Source organism: Serpula lacrymans (genome assembly GCF_000218685.1).
Source record: "Serpula lacrymans var. lacrymans S7.9 unplaced genomic scaffold SERLAscaffold_12, whole genome shotgun sequence".
In the NCBI taxonomy this organism is placed as follows: Eukaryota; Fungi; Basidiomycota; class Agaricomycetes; order Boletales; family Serpulaceae; genus Serpula; species Serpula lacrymans.
In genome coordinates, this window is record NW_006763301.1 from 1,365,853 (window position 1) to 1,388,449 (window position 22,597).

The 22,597-nt window shown below is 44.3% G+C and overlaps 5 protein-coding genes across 5 annotated transcripts; 3 read left to right on the top strand and 2 right to left on the bottom strand.

The window, feature by feature from the left end:
- Positions 1–11,478: 11,478 nt before the first annotated feature.
- Positions 11,479–13,400, top strand: SERLADRAFT_476444 (uncharacterized protein; the record flags this gene model as incomplete). The annotated part of the gene is made up of 7 exons (XM_007322265.1): positions 11,479–11,602; positions 11,667–11,732; positions 11,791–11,844; positions 11,901–12,651; positions 12,703–12,961; positions 13,020–13,062; positions 13,116–13,400. The coding sequence occupies 7 exons, from the start codon at positions 11,595–11,597 to the stop codon at positions 13,126–13,128; spliced, it is 1,194 nt and encodes a 397-aa protein (XP_007322327.1).
- Positions 13,401–13,520: 120 nt separating this feature from the next.
- On the bottom strand, positions 13,521–15,933 carry SERLADRAFT_399071 (uncharacterized protein; the record flags this gene model as incomplete). Its single annotated transcript, XM_007322266.1, has 7 exons — positions 13,521–13,926; positions 13,994–14,943; positions 14,996–15,282; positions 15,353–15,454; positions 15,504–15,570; positions 15,637–15,713; positions 15,774–15,933. 6 exons carry the CDS (start codon positions 15,817–15,819, stop codon positions 14,860–14,862), a joined length of 663 nt encoding a protein of 220 aa, XP_007322328.1.
- Positions 15,934–16,053: 120 nt separating this feature from the next.
- SERLADRAFT_399075 (uncharacterized protein) lies at positions 16,054–16,584 on the top strand (the record flags this gene model as incomplete). Its single annotated transcript, XM_007322267.1, has 3 exons — positions 16,054–16,134; positions 16,189–16,324; positions 16,391–16,584. The coding sequence occupies 3 exons, from the start codon at positions 16,103–16,105 to the stop codon at positions 16,442–16,444; spliced, it is 222 nt and encodes a 73-aa protein (XP_007322329.1).
- A 930-nt stretch (positions 16,585–17,514) lies between these two features.
- SERLADRAFT_476453 (uncharacterized protein) lies at positions 17,515–18,191 on the top strand (the record flags this gene model as incomplete). The annotated part of the gene is made up of 2 exons (XM_007322268.1): positions 17,515–18,005; positions 18,078–18,191. Coding segments are annotated over 2 exons (285 nt in total), but the record flags the coding sequence as incomplete, so codon positions are not given.
- Positions 18,192–18,832: 641 nt separating this feature from the next.
- COX4 (subunit IV of cytochrome c oxidase,COX4) lies at positions 18,833–19,959 on the bottom strand (the record flags this gene model as incomplete). Its single annotated transcript, XM_007322269.1, has 4 exons — positions 18,833–19,110; positions 19,210–19,296; positions 19,400–19,534; positions 19,664–19,959. 4 exons carry the CDS (start codon positions 19,899–19,901, stop codon positions 19,061–19,063), a joined length of 510 nt encoding a protein of 169 aa, XP_007322331.1.
- Positions 19,960–22,597: the final 2,638 nt, after the last annotated feature.

The window sequence follows — 22,597 nt, forward strand, 5'->3', positions numbered from 1 at the left end:
TTGTTAGCTAATAGAACCTTAGCGACTCCACGTCACTAAGTTCTCTAAGTACGGGATTGTGGGGGCGGGTGATGGGAGATAGAGGGATGGTTTCGAAAGATGAGTTAGATGGTGACGGTTGGATGAAGGTGATTATAGTGGATGGGCGAGTGATAGGAGATGTGATTTGAGAGAGGGGTGTGGTGAGGCGAATGTATAGTTTGAGTAGAACGAAGAATAGGGTGATGATAACGGGGGTTAGGATGATGATTAGGATAGCCTTTGTTTCTGTCATCAACTAGGTGCTCTTTACTAGCTTTTGATTATATAACGACTGAGTTGCACTACTGGAAGAAACCAGGCAACTCAACGTCAATCTCTAGCAAGTAGTTGAACAAGTGTATAAAGACGAAATCAAAAGCTAAGGTATGTACATCGTTGGGTGTCTACTTATATATGTAAGAACTCATGTCAGCCATGAGGCGCTGACTGATAGACATGAGGATGTATCGTGTTTAGCTTGGTAAGATGATTGGTAAGTGATTATGTGACTTAGGGTCACATGATGAGATAAGAAGATAAGATAAGGAAAGCTACGTGATAAGATAAGGAGAGATGAGTGTTTCTACGTCAGAGTTGGAGATGAAAGGTGAAGTATTAGGTGTAGGAGAAGAGGATCGTGACAACATCGGTCCTTCGAATGCAAAAAGGAGGCACAAGCAAAGCCTCAGTTTAACGTGAGAGAATTCCTGCAGAAGATGACTGCAGAAGAAAGAGCAAAAGTCCTCCAGGGTTTTTGAAGAGGCCAGCGGTAACACATCAACCGGCTGCGCCTAAGGACAAAAGTTTTGTAAATAGTTTCTCCTCTCTCTTGATCGAAGATTCTTGTCTGCCGTCTACCACGAGTTGTATTAGTACTGATCATGAAAATGATATTGCATTAGCCAAAGACGCAGCAGATCTGAGATTAAAAGAGAAAGAAACAAAAAGAGATGTGAACCTGAACAGGGAACGGGTTAGAAAGATCCCTAAAACTTCAGAAACAACAGAACCACAAAAAGCAGTGACTCAATTGGGAAGCACTGATGTAACTGATGGTTCGACCAGTTCTGAAGAAATCACGGCGCGCTCAAAAGAGAAAAGCGCAGTAAAAGAATTTGTGAAGGAAGTGACTCAATCGGGTAGCACTTCATTGGAAACAACAGAACCACAGAAAGCAGTGACTCAATTGGGAAGCACTGATGTAACTGATGGTTCGACCAGTTCCAAAGAGGTCAGGAACACCTCTAATAAAAACCTAGACCACAAAGAGAGACAAAGACTGACAGCGGCATGGACACCACTTTGGGTTGCAGAAAGATTACGAGACCAAAAGGAAGAAAGATCCATTGGTATTCTCAACATCTGGACGCACCAAAAAAGAAGTAGAGAAGTCACAATAGAGACAATACGAGAGCTGAATGCATTAACACTGCACGAAGCAGAACTTGCTCTATTAGAGTTACACACCCCGAAAAAGTACATTAGGGGAACGCAAGGAAACCAGATGAACATTTCTTGCAGACTTACAACTCTTGACACGAATCGATCAACGACGATCGAAGCTCTCCTAGATAGTGGATGTACAGGGAGCTGCATAGACTCTACGTTCGTAAAAGAACAAAAATATGAAACAAAGAAGATACCGAGACCAATTCCAGTATACAATGCTGATGGCACGCTTAACAAAGACGGTGCTATCAAAGAATTTATAGAACTACGGATGAGCATAGGAGACCACGAAGAAAACATCACTTCGCCGTAACAAGCTTAGGGAGTGGACGCATGTTCCTCGGACATGAGTGGTTAACGAAGCACAATCCCACTATAGATTGGAAAAAGTCGGAGTTGAACTTTGATAGATGCCCGAAAGAATGTAAACGACAGGTTGACTTCCTTGATCCGGAAGAAGACCCTGACACATACTTTTCGGAAGTAGATCGCTCAGATGGGGATCAGCTGATCCAAGTGAATCTAATGGACTATGAGGATGCTTCTATTGACGATCATTACTACCACATTAGGGCACAAGGCACAACAGCTCAGAAGCTTGCCGAGGCCGCTGGTAAAGATCAGAAAGAAGGAGGATTCGAAAAAATAGTTCCTAAACATCTCCACGATTACAAAGACGTATTCGACAAGGAGTCATTCGATGCACTGCCAGAGAGACGCCAATGGGATCATGCCATAGAACTCATCCCAGGCGATCACACTCTGGACTGCAAATGTTATCCATTAGCTTTAGGAGAACAAGAACAACTAGATGCGTTCATAAACGAGAACCTCGAATCAGGAAGAATTAGACCTTCCAAATCACAGTTCGCATCACCGTTCTTCTTCATCAAAAAGAAAGATGGAAAACTCAGACCTGTCCAAGATTATCGGAAATTGAATGATATCACCATCAAGAACAGATACCCGCTACCCCTGATAAATGAACTTTTAGACAAGCTCAGGGGCGCGAAATATTTTACAAAGCTAGATATCAGATGGGGATACAACAATATCCGTATCAAGGATGGAGATGAACACAAAGCGGCCTTCAGAACGAATAGGGGGCTCTTTGAACCGTTAGTGATGTTCTTCGGACTCACGAATTCACCAGCGACATTTCAAACGATGATGAATGCGCTATTTAAGGATTTGATTGATGACGGAAAGGTAGTAATATACCTCGACGACATCATGATCTTCACAAAGACGATTGACGAACACCGCGCAATGACGCGCAGAGTGTTAGACATTTTAAGGAAGAATAACCTTTACTTGAAACCCGAAAAATGCGATTTCGAAGAGACCTCAACAGAGTACTTAGGTCTCATCATTTCAGAAAATGAAATCCGCATGGATCCAGTTAAAGTAAAAGGAATTATGGAATGGCCAGAATGCAAATCCAAAAAGGAAGTACAAGCATTCTTGGGTTTCGTAAACTTCTATAGACGATTCATCGAAGGCTTTGGGTTGATCGCCAAGCCATTGACAAAATTGACCGGGAAAGTAGAGTTCGTGTGGGAACAGGAACAGATCGACGCCTTTAACGGATTAAAAACCCGTGTCGGATCAACTCCAGTACTCGCCTTACCTACCGATGACGGACAATTTAAAATTGAAGCTGATAGCAGCGATTACGCGATGGGAGCAGTTCTATCACAGATGCAAGATGGGAAATGGAAACCTATTGCATATCTCTCAAAAGCGCTAAACCCCACAGAGCGCAATTACGAGATCTACGATAAAGAACTACTAGCCATAATGACTGCATTAGACGAGTGGAGACATTATCTCGTTGACGCAAAAGAGATGTTTGAGATTTGGACAGACCACCAGAATCTCCTATATTACAAACAACCTCAGAAGCTCAACAGATGACAAGCTAGATGGGTTATGGAATTGAGCAACTATCACTTTACGCTCCACCACATTCCAGGTACAAAACACATCAAAGCAGATCTTCTCTCGAGACGAGCAGACCATGAAAGGGGGGTGGATGACAATGAAGACGTAATCGTTCTAAAAGCAGAACATTTCCGTATGATGATTTCACACACTGAAAGACAACGCATGGCAGAGCAATCAGCCGATGCAGTGGAACTGTACAAATGGATTTGCAAAAGAATGATGAACGTAGACGAAGTAGCGCGGAAGATGATAGAGAAAGGAGAAGACAGAGAGAAAGGAATTTGGATGGAGGATGAGATGTTGATCTTCAAAGGAAGAATCTATATTCCCAAAGACGGGAAATTACGAGAACATATCATTAAAGAAAACCATGATTCCACGGTAGCAGGACACCCCGGACAGTATAAAACCAAAGAACTGGTAACTAGATGGTATTGGTGGCCGTACATGGACAGAGATATCCGGAAATACGTAGAAGGCTGTGAAACGTGTCAACGCACTAAGATTAACCATCAAAAGAAAGCGGCACCGTTACACCCAAATGAAATCCCGACTAGACCATGGGAAATCATTACCACAGACCTAATCGGACCGTTGCCGGAATCTCTGGGTTATAACATGATACTCGTAGTGGTAGATAGATTCTCGAAGATGATAAAAGTCATGCCGACTTATGACAAAGTGACGTCAGAAGGAGTGGCCAGATTATTTAGAGACAATGTCTTTAGAAATCATGGCATACCAGAGAAGATCATCTCAGATAGGGGACCGCAATACGTCTCCAATTTCATGAAAGATCTCTACAAACTCCTCGGGATAAAAGGAAATCCCTCGACCGCTTATCACCCACAGACAGACGGACAAACGGAACGGATTAACCAAGAGATAGAACAGTATCTCAGAATATTCGTAAACCATAAACAAACGGATTGGGCAGAATGGCTACCATTAGCGGAATTTTCATACAACAACAAATCACACTCCGCAACTGGTTACAGCCCCTTCTTCCTAAATTCCGGACAACATCCGAAAGTCGCGAAGGGAATCAGAAGTACGGTAAAGACAGAGAGTGCGGAAGAGTTCGTGAAGAGGATGGAAGAGACAAGGAAAGAAGCAGAAAAATCGCTGGTAAAAGCAGCAGAAAACATGAAAAAACAGTATGATAAAGGGAAAAGAGAGGCTATCGTTTACAAAGAAGGTGACAAGGTATATGTTGAAGCAGAACATATTACTACCGATAGACCTGCAAAAAAGCTCGACGATAAAAGACACGGACCCTTTTCCATCGAAAAGAAAATAGGTGAAGGAGCCTATAAACTAAAACTTCCTGGACGATGGAAGAACATACATCCGGTTTTTAACGAGAAACTGCTAACACCATTCCGAGAACCAGAGTTCGAAACACAGAAAAAACCAAAAACCGCACCACTGGTGATAGTGGACGGAATTAAAGAATACGAGGTAGAAGAAGTTCTAGACTCACGATTGAAACGTGGGAAACTAGAATATTTAGTACATTGGAAAGACTTTCCTAAAGAGGATCGCACATGGGAAACCGAGTCAAACCTAAAACATTCATCGAAACTCGTAAAACAGTTTCATAACAAAAACCCTAGTGCACCTCGAAGGATAGAATTTACTCTAAACTATCAACCCTTCGAAAACTTTACTATTCCAACAAAAATTCGAAAAACATTGTACAATTGGGAAACAGGCAAACTAGATCCTCACTTTCGGGACGAAAGTCCTAAGGAGGGGGTAATGTCACGATCATACCCATCTGACTCAGCTTTCTTATCTAATCAAGAGATAGAAACTCTTATCTCACCTTATCTAATCTCTTCCTGATCTAATCTTATCAAGTATCACGTGATCTATTAGTAATACACATTACCAATCAGCCTCACTACATACACATGTTAGTTACCAATACGCTACGTCATACCTCCCCGTAGCCTCATGCCTTTTCCTATATAACTAGCACGATATCCATGTACATACCCCAGTTGTAGATTTACTCTTTTATACTTGCTTGTCTGAACACTTGTTGTTAAGATTTAAGTCCTCCGCTGCTCGGGTCACCGGCATACAGCTAGGGTCTTTACACCATCTCTATCTGGTACTTGCAATTGAATCTGGTGAGAGAAAAATTTTGCAGTCTGACTACTCTCTACTAGTAGCCAGGCTAGAATGATACCTTGGTAGAATAGCGAGGCTTTAAAAAATTTGTGCAGCATTGTCAGCACTGTGTGACACAGTGATGAGGTGTTGCCACCACTGTGTCACACAATGTGGTCACAGGGAGGGAGGCGCAACTGCACTGCAGCGCAGTAGCGCTTTCCCACAGTTGACAAAACACTATAGAGAGGTTTGACCGCTTTTTGGGACATTCAAGCTCCGATTGAACACTTTCCCATGCATTGAGCCAGCCACTTTGCTCACACTATAGAAAAATCTGACCGCTTTTGGGATATACAAGCTCTGATTGAACACTTTCCCGCACATTAAGCCAGCCACTTTGCTCACATATCAAATTTTGGCTTCAAGGATAAATTCACGCTGGCTAACTTAGCATGTACATACAAGATAGCCAGCAAAATTTTACACTAGATATATTTTGTAGTGTTGATTGATATAACTAGCATCCTCATTAATTATGACTCTATGTAATAAATAATTAAATTTAGTATAGTGTCACTAAATGCTTTTATCCACTCTGGTATGCTTTAGGTGGAACTATTTACTATACATGTCATAGCTGCTAAATATATTCCAATATGATTCACTATAAACTGATATAGATTGCTTTAGATGCATTTTTTGCCACAATTGCTATATTTGCATAATTACCTATTCATAGCCAACTATAGCAAGATCATGTTTTCCTGATGTATCTGGCGTTTACTCAAATTTATACTTAATAGTTTGGGAAATCATGTAGATGACATCAAGAGTTTAGAGTTTGGATGCTATAAAGGCCAAGCCTAGTAAGGCAGAAGAGAAGGGGAGATTAAACACTGTCATAGTAGCAAAAACTAATAATGCTAAAACAACAGCTTTACAAGGTGCATCACACATTCTTATCAGTTTAATATTTTATTGCTCACTACATTATTATAGGCATGGAGGTTGGAAGTTTAAGAGTATATTCCCACTCCATAAAATGATCTACTCTGACAATATAGCACCATAATCTTGGCCCAAGGGGCCTTTCACTATTGTGGGGTGGGGTGGTATAAGATGTCCAGAAACCAACCCTGGGGAAAATTGTAACATGTACATGCTGTTATAACATACCAGCACATGCTTACACTTTACTTCACTGTACTTTCTTTATTTTCCGGGTAAAGTGATTGTAAATTTGGGGGGTGCTTCACTTATAGATAGTGATTCACTCTAATTATCTTTTACACTCACTTACTTACACAGTATTGAATTTAACCTGGGTTATATTCAACTGGCAATAAGAGTTTGTGACTAGATTGTCCTAATCTAATCACAAACTCGGAATAAGTAGCCATGTGGCTTGTAACTACATAGTTTTAACTACCTATTTTGGACGTAAGGTATGACTAATGGCCAATATCTTACACCTTCCCCCAGAAAAGGAAGGTTTAGTGTTTATAAATACAAAAAGATAGAAAGTAGAGAAGAGAGAATAAAACAAAGTAAGAGAGATATTGAGATGAGAATAGAAAATGTGCATAAGAAGGAATTGTAATAGAACTAGTGTTCAAGTTATAATAATGTCCATAGGCATGCAATGATAATTTTTTCTTTTTAATGATAGTGACCGCAACAGCAGGCAAAAGAAGCACAGAGCAATGCAACTTGACAGTAGCTGGCAATGTCATGCACTAAAATTGATTGGTAGCATAGACAGGTGTCAATAATGAAACAAATATTCAAAAGACTTGCCTTTGCGCCACACAGGCACAGTGCCATGTGGAATAGTAATTAATATTGCCTTATTCAAAGTTGTGGCTGATCAGCACAACCTCTATTAGGCAATCAACTTGCGCTCACCTTTGCTTTCCATTTGGTACTTTCCGCATTTTGGCATTTTGGCAATTTTTTGCGTCACCACTGGCTATACATTGCGCCCTTGCTTTTGTTGTTTCCCCCTACCCTTTTCCCTTTACTTAGCCCCATCATGGGCCCTTTACTGTCCTTCTTATTCTTACCTGACAGTTGTGTCTGGCTCCCTATTCTAGTCCACTGCTTTGTCACCTCCACCCTCCTCCTACTCATCTTTCTTGCTCCTCCACCATACCTGATGTCACCACTCTCTATCCGCTCCCATTGCCGCTCCGCCGACTACCATGTGCCACTTTTAATATCAGCAAAGCCCTGGCAGCTGGTCCAAATAGGGCAACAGGTCCATCTTCATGATATTGATCTGCTGTCTTCCACTGTTAAATCATCAGTCACTCATCTTGCCTGGTTAGAGCGTGGGTGGGTAGTTTTTGAGCTGGAGAAGGTTCATCCTCTTGTGTTGTCAATGTACATTGCTGTCCCATTCACTTGGGTACATTCATCCTTTGTCCATTGCCTTCGCTACAGTTACACTTACCACACACTGCCTGGAACTCACCTGTTCCAAATTGGAACTACCCCTCTCCCTCCCTCGTTTGACCAGGTGGTCCAATACAACCAGGCCATTGGTAAGGCCATGGAACCTTCAGACTTGGACTAGGTGGTGGACCGGTGGCTCCAGTTCCTTTTTTTTTCAGCAGAATATTCATTTGTAGTGCAATTAATTTTGATTTTTTTACTGCATCTTTCCATGACATCATTATTTTCTTGCTCTCTTTTGTTACAATAACACAATTTTTGGACCTTTAAATTCCATTCTCCTCTTTAACCTTATACTGTAGTTTTCACACCCCATGCTGTGCGGCACTTTTCTTTTGTTCAAACTCCATCTTCTTGTGGCTGCACTGCCTTCTTCTTATTTTAGCTACAAGTATCTCACGCAATGGAGATGGTCACACGGGCTGCGCCCATGACTTTATCAGCCACTGCCTCTATCAACTGTATAGTACACATGTACAAACAAACAAACTGTAGTAGTATATATACCCCAATAGATCAAGGAGACTCCTCAGCGAGTCCTCCTATTGTTCACCCACAACCAACTCGGTCTTATCCAAAGGGTAACCACTCCCCTCACTACCTTTATAGCCTTGTCTGAGTTGTGCACCAGAGTATCAAAACTTTGGTTGTAACATATTTCTGCTATTGGACTTTATTTACACAGCATTTGTTGTTCTATCTCTTTCTTTTCCTTATTTTGACAATCTTATTCCATACCACCTATGCAGGATTTGTCAGCATACATTCCTTCTGTCATGTTCTTTCTCATTCTTTTGCACAGCTATACTGTGCATAGCCTACCTCCCTTTTACTATATAAACCCCTGTATTTTACCTTGTAAAAAAAGGACAAGAACTCCAATCCAGACTTCTTCTCTAATCTCAAGTCCACTTCTTACTGCTACTTGTGATCCAGTGTGGTCACAATACTTCCCACTGCTACCACTGTTATCTGCTGTCATCATCACTCGTCACTTTTGAAATTGTCATCCCTTTGTCACAATCCTCTACTCCTAAACCCCTTATCTCTACTGATAACCGATAAACCATATCTATCATTTCTCCAAAATCTTATCTTATCATAGTCACGTGACCAATCACATGACCTATGACATAGCTACTTACCAAGACAATTACAAAGTGCCTCATGCCTTATGCATGCCGCTCAGTCAGCGCCTCGTTACTAACACATGTTCTGTAGTATATATACCAGCTATTTCATGTACATATCCCCCAGCTGTTGATTAAATCTTTATTTACTGTAAAGACCCTGCTTGCAATTTGAAAGTCTAACTCTCCATTTATTCGGCATAAGAGTTGGTGTAACAACCAAGAGTTAGTTACTCTGGTGCACACAGGAACACACTATAGAGAAGATGAATAGGGAGTGGTTACCCCTTGAGTTGCAGAGAGTTTGTTGGTTAACAACAGGAGGACTCGCTGAGGAGTCTCCTGGATCTATTGGGGTATATATACTACTACAGGGTTATTTGTACATGTGTACTATACAGTTGATAGAGACAGTGGCTGATGATGTCATGGGGCCTAGCCCGCATGGCCAGCTCCACTGTGTGAGAGAGTTGTGTCTAAAATAAGAAGAAAGGTAACGCGGCGCAAGAAAGAGGAGTTTGGACAAAAGGGGAAGTGCCGCGTGGTACCCTGTGTGAAAGCTAAAGTACAAGGTTAAAGCGGAGAGTAAAAATAAAGGGAAGGTCCGAAAATTGTGTTATTGTAACAGTTGGATTCTCACACTCTTTCAATTAGAGTCCTTCTGAGCACTACAGTCTGTGCGTCAGGAGCCTCCTATCACTAGGAATCTCATCACCTCGTTGTTCTCAAACCTACCTTGTGCTACAATTAGCAAGGTAGTGCTTGTCCATACTTGTCATAAAGCCCCTATCTTCTATATTTCAACTATCCCTCCTCCTCAAAACCCACGCCCGTACATCTCTGGGTTTTATTTTGAAGGATTGCTATACATACCACCCCATGAACAACCAGAGCACCCACTGTTCTAGGAGGCAAAGCCCATAAACAAGTTCCATGGAATCTGGGAGGATAGTGTGTTAGTTTGTTTTGTGTGCAGTTTTCTAACAACAGTTCTCATCATCAACACCACCAATCACTTTAACCATTGTGCTGGATCACATGGAGGGATGCCCAATCTCTTAGCTGTAGTATGAAGTGGTAACAATGGTTGAGAAGTCCAAGAAGAGCAAAAACTAAAAGAATACCAAATGATATCTCTATCTCTAAAGCCAAGGGTGTGAGATGGAATGTGTCTGAGAACCAGGATTCAGAACATAGCAGGTGAGGAAGGAAAATGAAATGATCCTTACATTTTGCTGAATGTGGCTTAATGTATGTCTTGGCATGTAGGTTTTGGGAAACATATTTTGATTTATCAGTTACAAATACATTTCCTGAACTGTGCTTACTCCTGACCTCCAAGAAAATCCTTTGTCTTTATCTCCTCCTTGGTTGTGGTTGCTTTTCTAGCTGCAACTTTCCTCAGAGGACAGTTCCTTGCAATATGGCCCAACTGACCACATCCATAACATAATCTGAACTGACTGTGTTGGTCTGTATCCATAGGTACATACACCTTGTCTAGGGAATACACCTCACTGAGGTTAATCCTTGAACATTCTCACATACTAATTTGTCTGGGGTTTTGCCATCTGCTGTGGCTGCTGCTGCTGCTGTTGCACATGTTGGTGCATATATGTTTGTTGTCTGTAGATGGGCCTTGGTGGCTGTGTAACTTCTCTTTTTTTGTCTTTCATGCAGCTGGAACTCTTCTCTTCTCGCCCCCCATGCATAAGCTTGTGTTTTCCATTTGGCAAATGTCATTGGCAGGTCCTTCTGGGTAATGACAAGATCACAGGTATGGGAGTGAAGGTTCTTTTTGAGAATACAATTGATTACATCAAAATGAGTAGTGTTGTTGTATCCAGCTGTGTCCATGAACATTGTGAAATGGCTGAAGAATTTATTGCAGTGTTTATTTTCCCGTTTGTACACTTCCATCTTGTTAACCGCTTGTGACCTTTTGTTCAGGCTTCTGAAGACTTGAGCAAGATCAGTCAGGACGGTCGACAAAGTTGGCCACATGGAGTTGCATTGAGAGCTTTGGTAAGAATGTTCTCTTTCCAAGCTCTTACTGTCAACATCCCTTGGTTGCTGATTTTGAACAGGAGGTGTATGAGCTTTGTTTTCTCATCTCCGTTCAGTAAGTGGCGCTGCGGCACACCAACACGAAAATCGAGGAAAATGGCATTTTTCTCTAAAAGGCCCGCAAACGGAGTTCCCGTACGGACTCCGAAATACTTCACATGTCCCGTTGATCAGAAGAAGCCAAACGTGGAAACGATGAGTAAGGCCGAGTGGATGCCGGAGTCGGAATGTGAATCTTTACGGCTGATTCCGCAAGGCGGACGGGTCCGAAATGCACAGAAAATTTGTTGAGATCAAGACACCACACAGGGTCTATCGATATAGCAAGCCAGCGACCAACACATCCATTCCAAGCACCGTCGACCACAGTAGTCGACCCTTGGATAACAAAAGTACAACTACATCATGTCAGCGTAAGTGTTTGGCAGCTTTCTTCCCGTTTTCTGACTTAGTCGTCTAATTTTCGACGGGCAACAGAGAAGAGGCTCTACAGGATGTCAACGAGAACGAGATCGAGTCCAACTGGGACCAGGTCGTAGATAAGTGCGTTTATGCGTGATCTTATGGGAGACCAGAATAGAACTGATATGGATCTGCATAGCTTTGATAACATGGACTTGAAGGCAGAGCTTCTGCGAGGTGTTTACGCTTACGGGTAAGCGCAGTTTCGTTTTTATACCTTTGGCGATCTTCCTATTGAGCTGTATCAAGTTTCGAGCGACCTTCTGCCATCCAGCAGCGCGCTATCGTCCCGGTCGTCAAAGGACACGATGTGATCGCTCAGGCTCAGTCTGGCACGGGAAAGACAGCCACATTTTCCATCTCCATTCTCCAGCAATTGGATATGTCCATCAAGGGCTGCCAGGCTCTCATCCTTGCCCCCACTCGTGAGCTTGCCCAGCAAATCCAGAAGGTCGTTATCGCCCTCGGTGATTACATGAACATCGAGTGCCATGCCTGTGTCGGCGGTACCAACGTTCGTGAGGATATGGCTAAACTTCAGGAAGGAGTCCAGGTGGTTGTCGGTACCCCTGGACGAGTGTATGACATGATTAACCGTAGGGCGCTCAGGACTGATAACATCAAAATTTTCTGTCTTGATGAGGCCGATGAAATGTTATCCCGCGGTTTCAAGGACCAGATCTATGAACTCTTCCAGCTACTACCTCAGGAGACTCAGGTTGTGCTCTTATCTGCCACCATGCCTGCCGATGTCTTGGAAGTCACGAAGAAGTTCATGCGTGACCCGGTTAGAATTCTTGTCAAGAGGGATGAATTGACTTTGGAAGGTATCAAGCAATTCTACATTGCCGTCGAGAAAGAGGAATGGAAATTGGATACTCTTTGCGATCTTTACGAGACAGTCACGATTACCCAGGCTGTCATTTTCTGCAACACGAGGCGGAAGGTTGACTGGTTGACAGAGAAGATGCACTCTCGCGAGTTCACCGTATCTGCGATGGTAAGCTATCTCGATGTCCTCATGTTTTTCGTCTACTGATCGTGTTATCAGCACGGAGACATGGAACAAAAACAACGTGAAGTGCTGATGAAAGAATTCCGGTCTGGTTCTTCTCGTGTATTGATCACGACGGATCTTCTTGCCCGTGGTATTGACGTGCAGCAAGTATCGCTTGTTATCAATTACGACTTGCCCACCAACAGGGAGAACTACATTCACCGTATTGGTCGAGGTGGACGATTTGGACGTAAAGGTGTTGCCATCAACTTTGTGACTACTGATGATGTCAGGATGTTGCGAGATATCGAACGTAAGTTTACGTTTTCTTTGATACCGAAGGTGGTAGTAACATGAGAGGCTTTCTACAGAGTTCTACAACACCCAGATTGACGAAATGCCTCTTAACGTCGCGTATGTGCCTTTTCTGAGCCTTGGAGTGGAAGCACTGTTGACAATGATTACAGTGATCTTATCTAGATGTGCGGCATTGTGCCGCTTACGACCACGTCCTGACCGTCACGTCTGTACTTTTTTGATCCCTTTGAAATATGTCCTGATTGTGTCTCATTACCGTACTACAAAAAGTTTTTGGCCGTTTAATAACGAGCTGAGGGCTGTTCCGCGATCACTTGCCATGCATTGTGTCTGTAGCCAAATCTCTACTTTTTCCTTCGACTATTTTTGTCAGACTAGTAATAAGTGGAAAGGTGATATATATACAGTATCTCAATCCTGCTCTTGTCGGGTGTCTTGTAAGGTGATATGAAAAGTGATGTGATAACCGGGGAGGCAAGCCTCGCCATCAATGGTCCTCGGTGCACAGCCTGGCATTGCCTTGGCTGTCTTGCAGCTGCGCCGAGGGCTTGCTTGCTGTATATCGACTGATCCAGATATTTTATTTGATGCAAGGTCCGCTGCAAGGCTATACATTCGAGCCTCGAATACTCGGGATAATGGCTCCAAGCACAGGTCAGGCTTGCGAGATTGCGAGCCTCATGTATCCCGACGAGATGACCCCGCCCCGACCTTTCGGCACCGCCTGTAGCATACGGCTATTGGCATAAGCCTGCCGTAGGCTCTGACAAGATCTGACATATTAAAGGGACCCTGTGGACGTCTTCATGTCGACAATTAACAAGGGCGCTCCCCGCCCCATCTTTTCATAGAACCCCCCTTTGTCTCGTGGCCACGAGTGGCTTTGCCTCGAGTTTGATCTTCATTCTATACTTGCGCCTTCTCTCCCAACTGTCCACTTGTCTGTCAAAAGTTGCCATGGTGAGTCGTCATTTGTGCGGCCTTTTGTGTCCTCCTCCTTGCTAACCCATCTCTCCTTATAATCCAGACTAGAGACTCTCGTTCCATATCGTCCAAATCTGGCATCCACCTGCCCACTATGTCCTCATGGCCTGCACAACCCCAGAGCCCAAGCCCCCTCACCCCCTTCTCGCACCGCAACTCTCGTGCTTCGGAAATAATACCCAGACTCTATGTCTCCGATATCTACATCGCAGAAAACCCCGCAGCTCTCACTACAATGGGTATCACTCACATTCTCTCAGCTATGCGTGGCTTCGTCGCCGTACCCCCAGAACTACACATCCATCGTGCCCAAGTCCCTCTAGATGATCTCCCCTTTTCCGAGCTCGCTGCCCATCTTCCCGCCACCACTGCCTTCCTTCGCGATGCTCTGCGAGACCCAACTACCCGGGTCCTAGTGCACTGCGAGCAGGGCATAAGCCGCAGCGCTAGTGTCGTCTGCGCATTTCTCATTGCCGAGTATGGCTGGACTTCTGCCCAGGCTGTCCAGTACATAAAATCAAAAAGAAGAGCTGCCGAACCTAACTTTGGGTTTGTACAGCAACTCCAGGAGTATGCTGACTCCTTACGATAAGTCTTGTCATGTTGATAGAATGGGCTTTTTGGTTTTTTTTTTTTTTGCTGTCCGCGCTTTGATATGATACGACGTTCCATGACAGACTTTCTTTTAGTGATACCATTTACACATTTATCCACTATCCACTGCAGAAACCTTTGTATAACTTATTCAGTTTTCTCCATCTATATTGGCATCTACTCCTCATAACCCTAAACCACTATCATATGCATGCAATACGAAGTAATTATAATAATCATGATCATGTCTGGTAATATAATATCCTACAACACTCTACATATAATCCTTAATAAATGAAGAAATAATAATGTTCCTTACGAGCAACAAGTCGGTCGTGTCGAACCTTGGTCTATATTGAGATTGCTATTGGCTGGTTTCGATAGTTTCACACCGGGAGACTGTACGATATATAATGTGAGTTGTTCGACGTGGACAAGGATAGTCACGTACTCGGTCGTCGTCAAATACCCCACGCTTTATCTTGTCCAAGATATCTCGGGATGCCTGCTCAAATGCGATTTCGACGTTGACACCAGACTTTGCGCTAGCCTCCACGAAAAGCAGGTCGTCCTCTTTAGCCCATAATTCTCCCTCTGCAGTCGAAACTTCTCTTCGACCATTCGACGTTCCGTCTTCCGCCTCGCATAGGTCAACTTTGTTCCCCACCAATATACATGTTAAATGCGGGTCTGCATGCTCTCTTACGTCCGCTAGCCAAGACCGAGCGTTCGTGAAACCTATTCAGGGATGGCGTTGCCCAGGGGTTAATCGGGTTTATCTCGTGGATAGAACGTAGATACGACATACTTGCGCGAGATGTCACGTCGTATACCAGTAGGCACCCCGCAGCACCTCGGTAGTACGACCGCGTGATAGATCTGAATGACTCTGTGCCGGCAGTATCCCAGCCTGTTTCTGAATTAAACACACGACGCAAGTGGTAGACAAAGAGACGTACATTGGAGTTTCACTATCTTTCCTTCCTCTGGTATCTCGATCAACTTTGAACCAAATTCCACTCCTAGCTAGGGACAACGATGATAGTTAGTACTTAAAGTATAGGTGAAACAGTACGCGCAGGCCAGACATACAGTGGGATCAGGATTTGTCAGAAACCTCTGGTCTGTGAGACGGACAAGCAGTGATGATTTCCCCACAGCTGCATCTCCTGCGAGCGCCAAGCATTACCGTTATGAGTAAAATGACGGAGTGTGATCATCCTTCTCACCTGTTATGATGAATTTGAGAACGTAGTGCCAGGTTATGCCCGACATTAGTATGCCGGATATGTGCCAAAAGCTTGGTTATAATGATACAAAGGTTTCGCTGTGCCAATTCAACCGTAACGACGAGGGAAGAGAAAGAAATGTAGCAAGGGAAACCAAGGTCAGTAATAGCAGTGCGCCACAAGATGACGGTCTGAAATGGTTATGTGCACGTGCTGTTGCACTACGGATGTTCCCGGAAAAGTCTGCCGCCAGAGAACCGTCCTACCTACAACGCTCTCCAAGCTTCTGCATTTTCTATAGAGCCTTTCAAACCCGAACGTCTGTCATAATGAGCAGTGCAACATGGCGCAGTGTCTTCACGTAGGTTTCTCTTATGATAGGTCACTCAAGGTTTTTGAACTGACATGGGTGTAGGTACAACAAGTACGCTCAAATCACCGCACGAGCTGTCCGACAGTCGTTGAAGGAAACTGAGCGTCTCCAAGCGGAGAGACGAGGTGTTACTGCTCTGAGATATCAGAAATGGGAAAATGGTACTGGTGGAACGCAGGTCAGTTGCACTCTTTCCACTGGATAAAATTCAGTCTTTTCTTATGCGGAGGTTATGTCTTTTCAGGTATTGTTGAACCCCGAGGAAGCCAAGGCTCCTCAAAAGAGTGCAGCGGTCTAGGAGTTGTCGTCAACCATGGAAAATATCACACCGGAGTAATCCAGGATGCTTTGTCTCTGCACACGTAGCAATTCAAATAGATGCGCTGACGCTCATGAACGTCCATACCCATTGAGAAACCAATTTACCGCTTGTACATGTTCAATTGAACTATGTTTATGGTAACCGGATTGTCTTTCCATGGTATTCGTGGAAATGATCATTGTACAGTAATCTGACTCATTTGAGCAGGCCTTGTTTGAAGTTTGAATACCGCAAAACGGGCGCAAGGCGGAAAGGCAGTGACAACATTACATGCGGCTTGGTCCAATCAAGCAGCGTATTCCCGTATTCAACCCTTTGAAATAGGGAATGCTTAGCCTTTGAATCTTGATTTAAAAATGGGCTGCACATGCAGAGAAATTCATCAGTTGATTATACGGCATCCTTGCTTACACCCTTCTCTTCGCAGTTCGAGGCTGAGTTGATATCAGTTATGTTTTCTAAAAGAACGGATACGTCGGTACTGTCTCCCGACTGTCGCTGGGTGATGTTAGGCACATTAACCACAGCAGGATGGTTCATGCCTGTGCATCCGAGCTACGGTCACTGCCGCCGTCTTGCTAGGGACGAAGGCCCTTTTTTGAGCCCTTCCTTCCAAGGTCTTTTCATCACATCTGTTGGTCCACTATCGTCCAATGAAGGTACGCCGCCGAAGTGTTGTAGAATCATTGTATGCTCATGTAACGCGTGTATCTCAGCAAAGCAATCATTCCCGATTCCATGCCGTGAAATCCTGTACACACAGCGGCCACAACGACCAAATCAACGGTCGTAGTAAGGCAAGGTTTGTCTTGGTTCTGGTATCCCCGCCCCTACCTCACATAACTATACTTTTTAGTGACACTCACGGCTACTGTAGTGCTTTAGTGTAAATCACTTCTCCGGCAACAAATCGCAGTCACTGCCGTGTGCCTATCATAGGGTTGCTAGTAAACGATCATGGCATCGTGCGCCAGCCATCGCAGCTTCTTACTGCCTCATGTCTGGGCAAGGACGTTTGTGGTGCTACGCGGACCTACTGAAGAGTATACCGCGGCATGATGCCCATCACCACGTTTTATGCTCGAACAGTGATATCCAGCGGTGAAGGCTCACTTCGGACGATATACATCTAACCTACTCGTGCTGGTCTGAAAGTGGGCCCGGTAACTCGGAAAGTTAACGGTGTTTGATCTGCCTGCCAAACTATGACAACTTAGGGACTTGTCACGGGAGCGTGAGCAATGTCGACGTCTTGCAAACTAATATATGTCGATTTTACGCCGTAAATCTTCTAGGACTCGGAGAGAACCCTAGACATCATTTTTCTACCATGTGTTGAAGAACAAGGATGGCAATTTTGCATGCATGAAGAAAGTGAACAGCTACGTCTATTGGTGTTCCGACTGCAGGCTTCATGATATAATTGACATTTACTATGAATATAGTGGCAAAATTTCGTTCTCTATGGTTGATATCCTTGCGTTAAGCGATAGTGAAAAATTGTCAGAGTACTTCTCAATTGCAGCACAAAATAATCGTAAGTACTGATCGGTTTGACCAAGATATCGTTGTTCTGATTCCAGAGGACAAAATTATTACCGTTTTGTAGAGAGCGGCATCGCCATACGCACATGGGCAAGTAGATGCGAAGATGACCTGGTGTATGAAAAAGTAAAGCTCCTCACTAGAATCCCACATGAGATCAAAAAACAATTTTGGAAACTATAGCTGCTGCACTTCAGTACACTGGTGTGAAGACTCCGATTAAAAGGTGGCGGTACAAAAGTGTCGTGTAACGCCGTCGATTGCTACGTGTCAAGGGTTCGGGTTGAATTGCCAGGGTTGCTGAAACGGCGACGGCGACGGTCTCGAAGCAGTACCTATCAGTGAATTGTTGCAAGTGAGGCATAACATGAAACCATGACTTGCAGAGATTGTAAACCTAGTAGTACCTCTGTGCGGTAGGACTACCGAGTTACGGAACAATAAATTGGTACAATCAGTGCGGCTGGCAGGCAGTTGTGGTGGCCTGTGGAGAATCATGACCAACCGCCCATCAACCAGTACTTACGACAACTGCATTATATCGAGCACAATATTCTTGGTCATAAAATTCTTCTCGCACGCGACGGGAGTAACTCTTGTTGATATCAGAACAGCAGCGTAATATAATAAGCATCGTACTGGCAACTTCTGGGATATGATATTTCTAGTTGTACCCATATATAACCTTCAGATAAAAATGAGTAGAGCAACTCAACTCTCAATCGATTGGTCTTCACAAATACGTCAGACTTCTTGTCATGGCTTTTTATGTCTTTTGAAATAATCAGAATTTTGCCAACGTCTTTGTCACAACTCCTCTTAGTTCTTTAGTCAAATATATTTTGTATTTCACCCCACACCATCATGGGACGCACATGATATCCTGTTCGTCCTGAGCACACGCAAAGAACGTGATGCACTCTACAATATATGAAAGGGAATATCTGTCTTCATAACATGGAGCACAAAGAACAGACGGACAAAGCATTCCTCCTGACAACGAGTGAAGAAGCCAGCAGAGGAACGGAACAATAAAAATAGAGTTTATTATTTGTGCGTAACGAATCCCTTCCCAGAGTAGCCTTCCGATGTAATGCCTGAAAAAGAAATAGAAATGAGCATAAACCAGCGCGGTAGTTGCGCACCGTTGCTAATGCTTTCACAGTAGCACGGAGGTGGCCATAGAGAAGTCATACCTGAAATGGGGTTCATTTTTTGCTCCCGTGCGCGCTCGTTGCTGGCCTCCTCCCATTCTTTTGTCAGAGTCTTGGGTGCAGGTCCAGCTACAAATTCATAAATACGTTCCGTCAGTACACACATATTGTAAGGGCGCCTGGATATCACACAATGCACCGCACAAAAGTAATGTCGTAAGAGAATACCCACCCAGAGATCTAGTTGTAGCAAATATTAAACCAGCGACACCAACCAGTCCGAGGGTGTACACTGCGATTTTGAGACCGTCGCCAGGTGGACTAACAGGAGCTCGTGGACCATGTGGACCGAAAGCTACGTAGTATGCTACATATCCAGAGTCATACGCAAAAGCGGATACACGCGATTCGACGATGACCGGACCAAAAGAAAAACCATAAAATACGAGACCATCAAAAAAAAGTCTGATATGTTCAAAGTTTCCACTGAACGCACCGGCCTTCTTTTCATCAGTAGACAGTGTTTTCCAATCCTTCTTTTGCAGCTCTTCAAGCTGTTGGTGGACTGTGAGCTGCTCCCCTTTGCTCAACTTCTCCCATTGAGCCTCGACGTTGGAGAGCGGGACGACGGAAGGTGCTGAGGACGTGGCAGCTGCAACATGCGCGGATGGGCTGGCGGTTGTCGCCAGGCGGCGAAGGCATACTCTAGGACGCGCCAGGCGGATGGCTTGCATGAGGAAACGAGAATGAGGAATGAAAGAGTGCGCTGGGCTGCAGTGGAATTAACGGGCGACGAAATCAATGCGTGGAAATTCTCGGCTGTTCGTTGCTCGGATATCGGCATGAACCGGGATAGAAAGACCAAGGTCTCCGTTGCACCTAGCCTCGGTCTATGAGACTACAAAGATAATCGCACAGATAACAGTATGTGTTCATGTGGGCTATGAACGTTGTATTATTACAGAGCAGGCGACATGTCATTATTCTGCCAAGAGGCGATTTATCGAAGAACAGATACAATTTCGTCACAAGAGTGCAAGAAGGCAGAAGAGATCAGGCATAGAGATACAATGACATCGCTCAAGCACCTCCCTCAGCGGTAGCAACACCAGGGCAGTCACGAGAGATGTGCCTGTGAAGCGAACATCAGCCACAACAAATGATGTATAAAATGAAAGGGACAAACCCTTCGGATCCACAGGTGTAGCAAGCCCTTCGCTGGGGTTGAGGACAGTCCCTGCTAATATGACCCTGCACGCACCCAGTGAGTCAATACAAGAATATAACCTTATCAGATACATACCACTCCAGAGCAGTTGTAGCATTTTGAGCCCTGCACACAGTCACGCGACAAGTGGCCGACTCCACCACAAGTGTAGCTATCACATTAAGTAAGACTTCATCTGCTGCCCACAATTGAAAGACAATGTCTTACCAAGTTTTTCCTCCTCCTCCTCCGCCGCCACCGCCGAAGCTACCGTATCCACCACCGTACCCACCACTGTTGCCTCCAGGGGCCTCAGGACAAGCGCGGGCAATGTGGCCTACCTTACCACAGCGATAACATTCTGTTCCACTTGAGTTTGAAGAATATCCGCCACCGCCACCGCTGTATCCACCAGAGTTAGCATTTTCGGGGCAATCACGAGACTATGATGAGGCGATATGTAAGTTGTTCTGATCACATCGATCACATGCTTACGATGTGGCCCTCCTGGCCACACTTGTAGCACGACTTGGCCTTAGCCTCCATCGTGCAGTCACGAGAAACATGGCCCTCAAGACCGCCTGCACCCAAAATATTAATTTTGAAAAGTTTGAAAGCGATCCTTGCTTACAGTTGTAACTGTGATTAGACGATACAGGGGTGAACCGGTGGTTAATTGAGTACACCACAGACAGATAGCTGATTAATACCAAGTAGGAGTTCCTGCCTTGGGGCAGTTTGCAGCTTGATGACCGACTATACAGTCATGAAATGGTGCCATATGCAGCAGCGAAACAACATATCAAGGACGAGATAAGTGAAATTTTTTCATTATATTGCGATCCGAGTTCGATTGGTTGATATTCGTGATATGACAACACAAGTCATCGATAAAATATGAAAAAGAAAAAGAACCAACAGCGGTCCCCGTCAGCACCGCACACACAAACGAAATAAACAGTAAATAAAAAGGAGACTGATGATGAAAGGAGCTAGCTAGTCGCTGCAAGAGATGAGATGGCATCTCAATGAGACGAAACTGGCCACAGGGAAGATATGAACTGAACGACACAAAACACCACGCACAGCCACCACAGTTGAAGCATCCACGGGCGCCAGACATTCTTTTGATATGTGAAGATGGACCTGATGTGAAAAGTGAAAGTTAGGAGGTGTTTGTTTGTGTCAAGTAATATCGTATATTGAGTGATCGCGAAGGCCAGTTGATGGTGGAAGCTAAGAGGAAAGAAACCAAATGAACAGACGTACTTTATAAAGGGGACCGAGGCAGTGAACGACGTGAAAAACGTTGAGAACGCGTTGCAGGTGAAGGTGCGTGGAGAAGAAAGGAAGAGAAAAAAAACTAATGACAAGCGCAGTAAGCGCCCTAATTACATAATCACGCGGAATGGATCGAGCACGTGGAGATACACGTGACCTTGGCGCGTGAACCGTTTCTCCTTTTAGCATGTCTGTATCTTGCTCCTCAGTGTAACGATGTTCAGGTGCTCTGACTCGTGGGCTGGGACTAGAGACTATATACATGCAAATTTCCATTCTTAATGATTAAAACTTATTACTGCGACCACAGTAATCTATTAGTATTGGCATTTGTCATAAGGTCCGCACCAGGTTTCCACAGCCATTTGGACTATTATTCCCGGCTGACCGTTCCCATCGATAGGAGGCCACGCTCTCCTTCATATCTCAAAGCAGCTGCAAGTGGAGATTCAATCAAACCCAAATCTTCTTCGCACTCATATCAGATTCCGAGGAGGATGTTCATGGCTGCCACATGCCTGTCATTTCTCAGGGAATATCCGCATCCATGATGCAATTTGGCAGGTTGTCCCTGAGCCCTTTTATTGTCAATAACCTCAGCTTCTTAAGAATACACCACAGCATCATATATCACTTGACTTACAGATCCTCGGACTGGTCTCTGCTGCCATAAACCTTAGGGAGCAGCATCTCCGACTGCCACGCTGAAGATCCGATAGTTATCGATAGCCTCGGCGCTCTAAGTGATGAGGTTTAGCTTTTTTTATCTGATACAGTCGCGCGGCATTGACTTGCTTGTTCTCAGAGCCTCACTTTTTACCAGACAACTCCCGCGGCATCAGCTTCTCCAGATGGCGGCAACGTCGTGTTATGTCGTTATTTCACATGGCGCTGGGCTCTGACTATCACACTGTCATCTCTCAGTCATTCACGGGCGTTTCT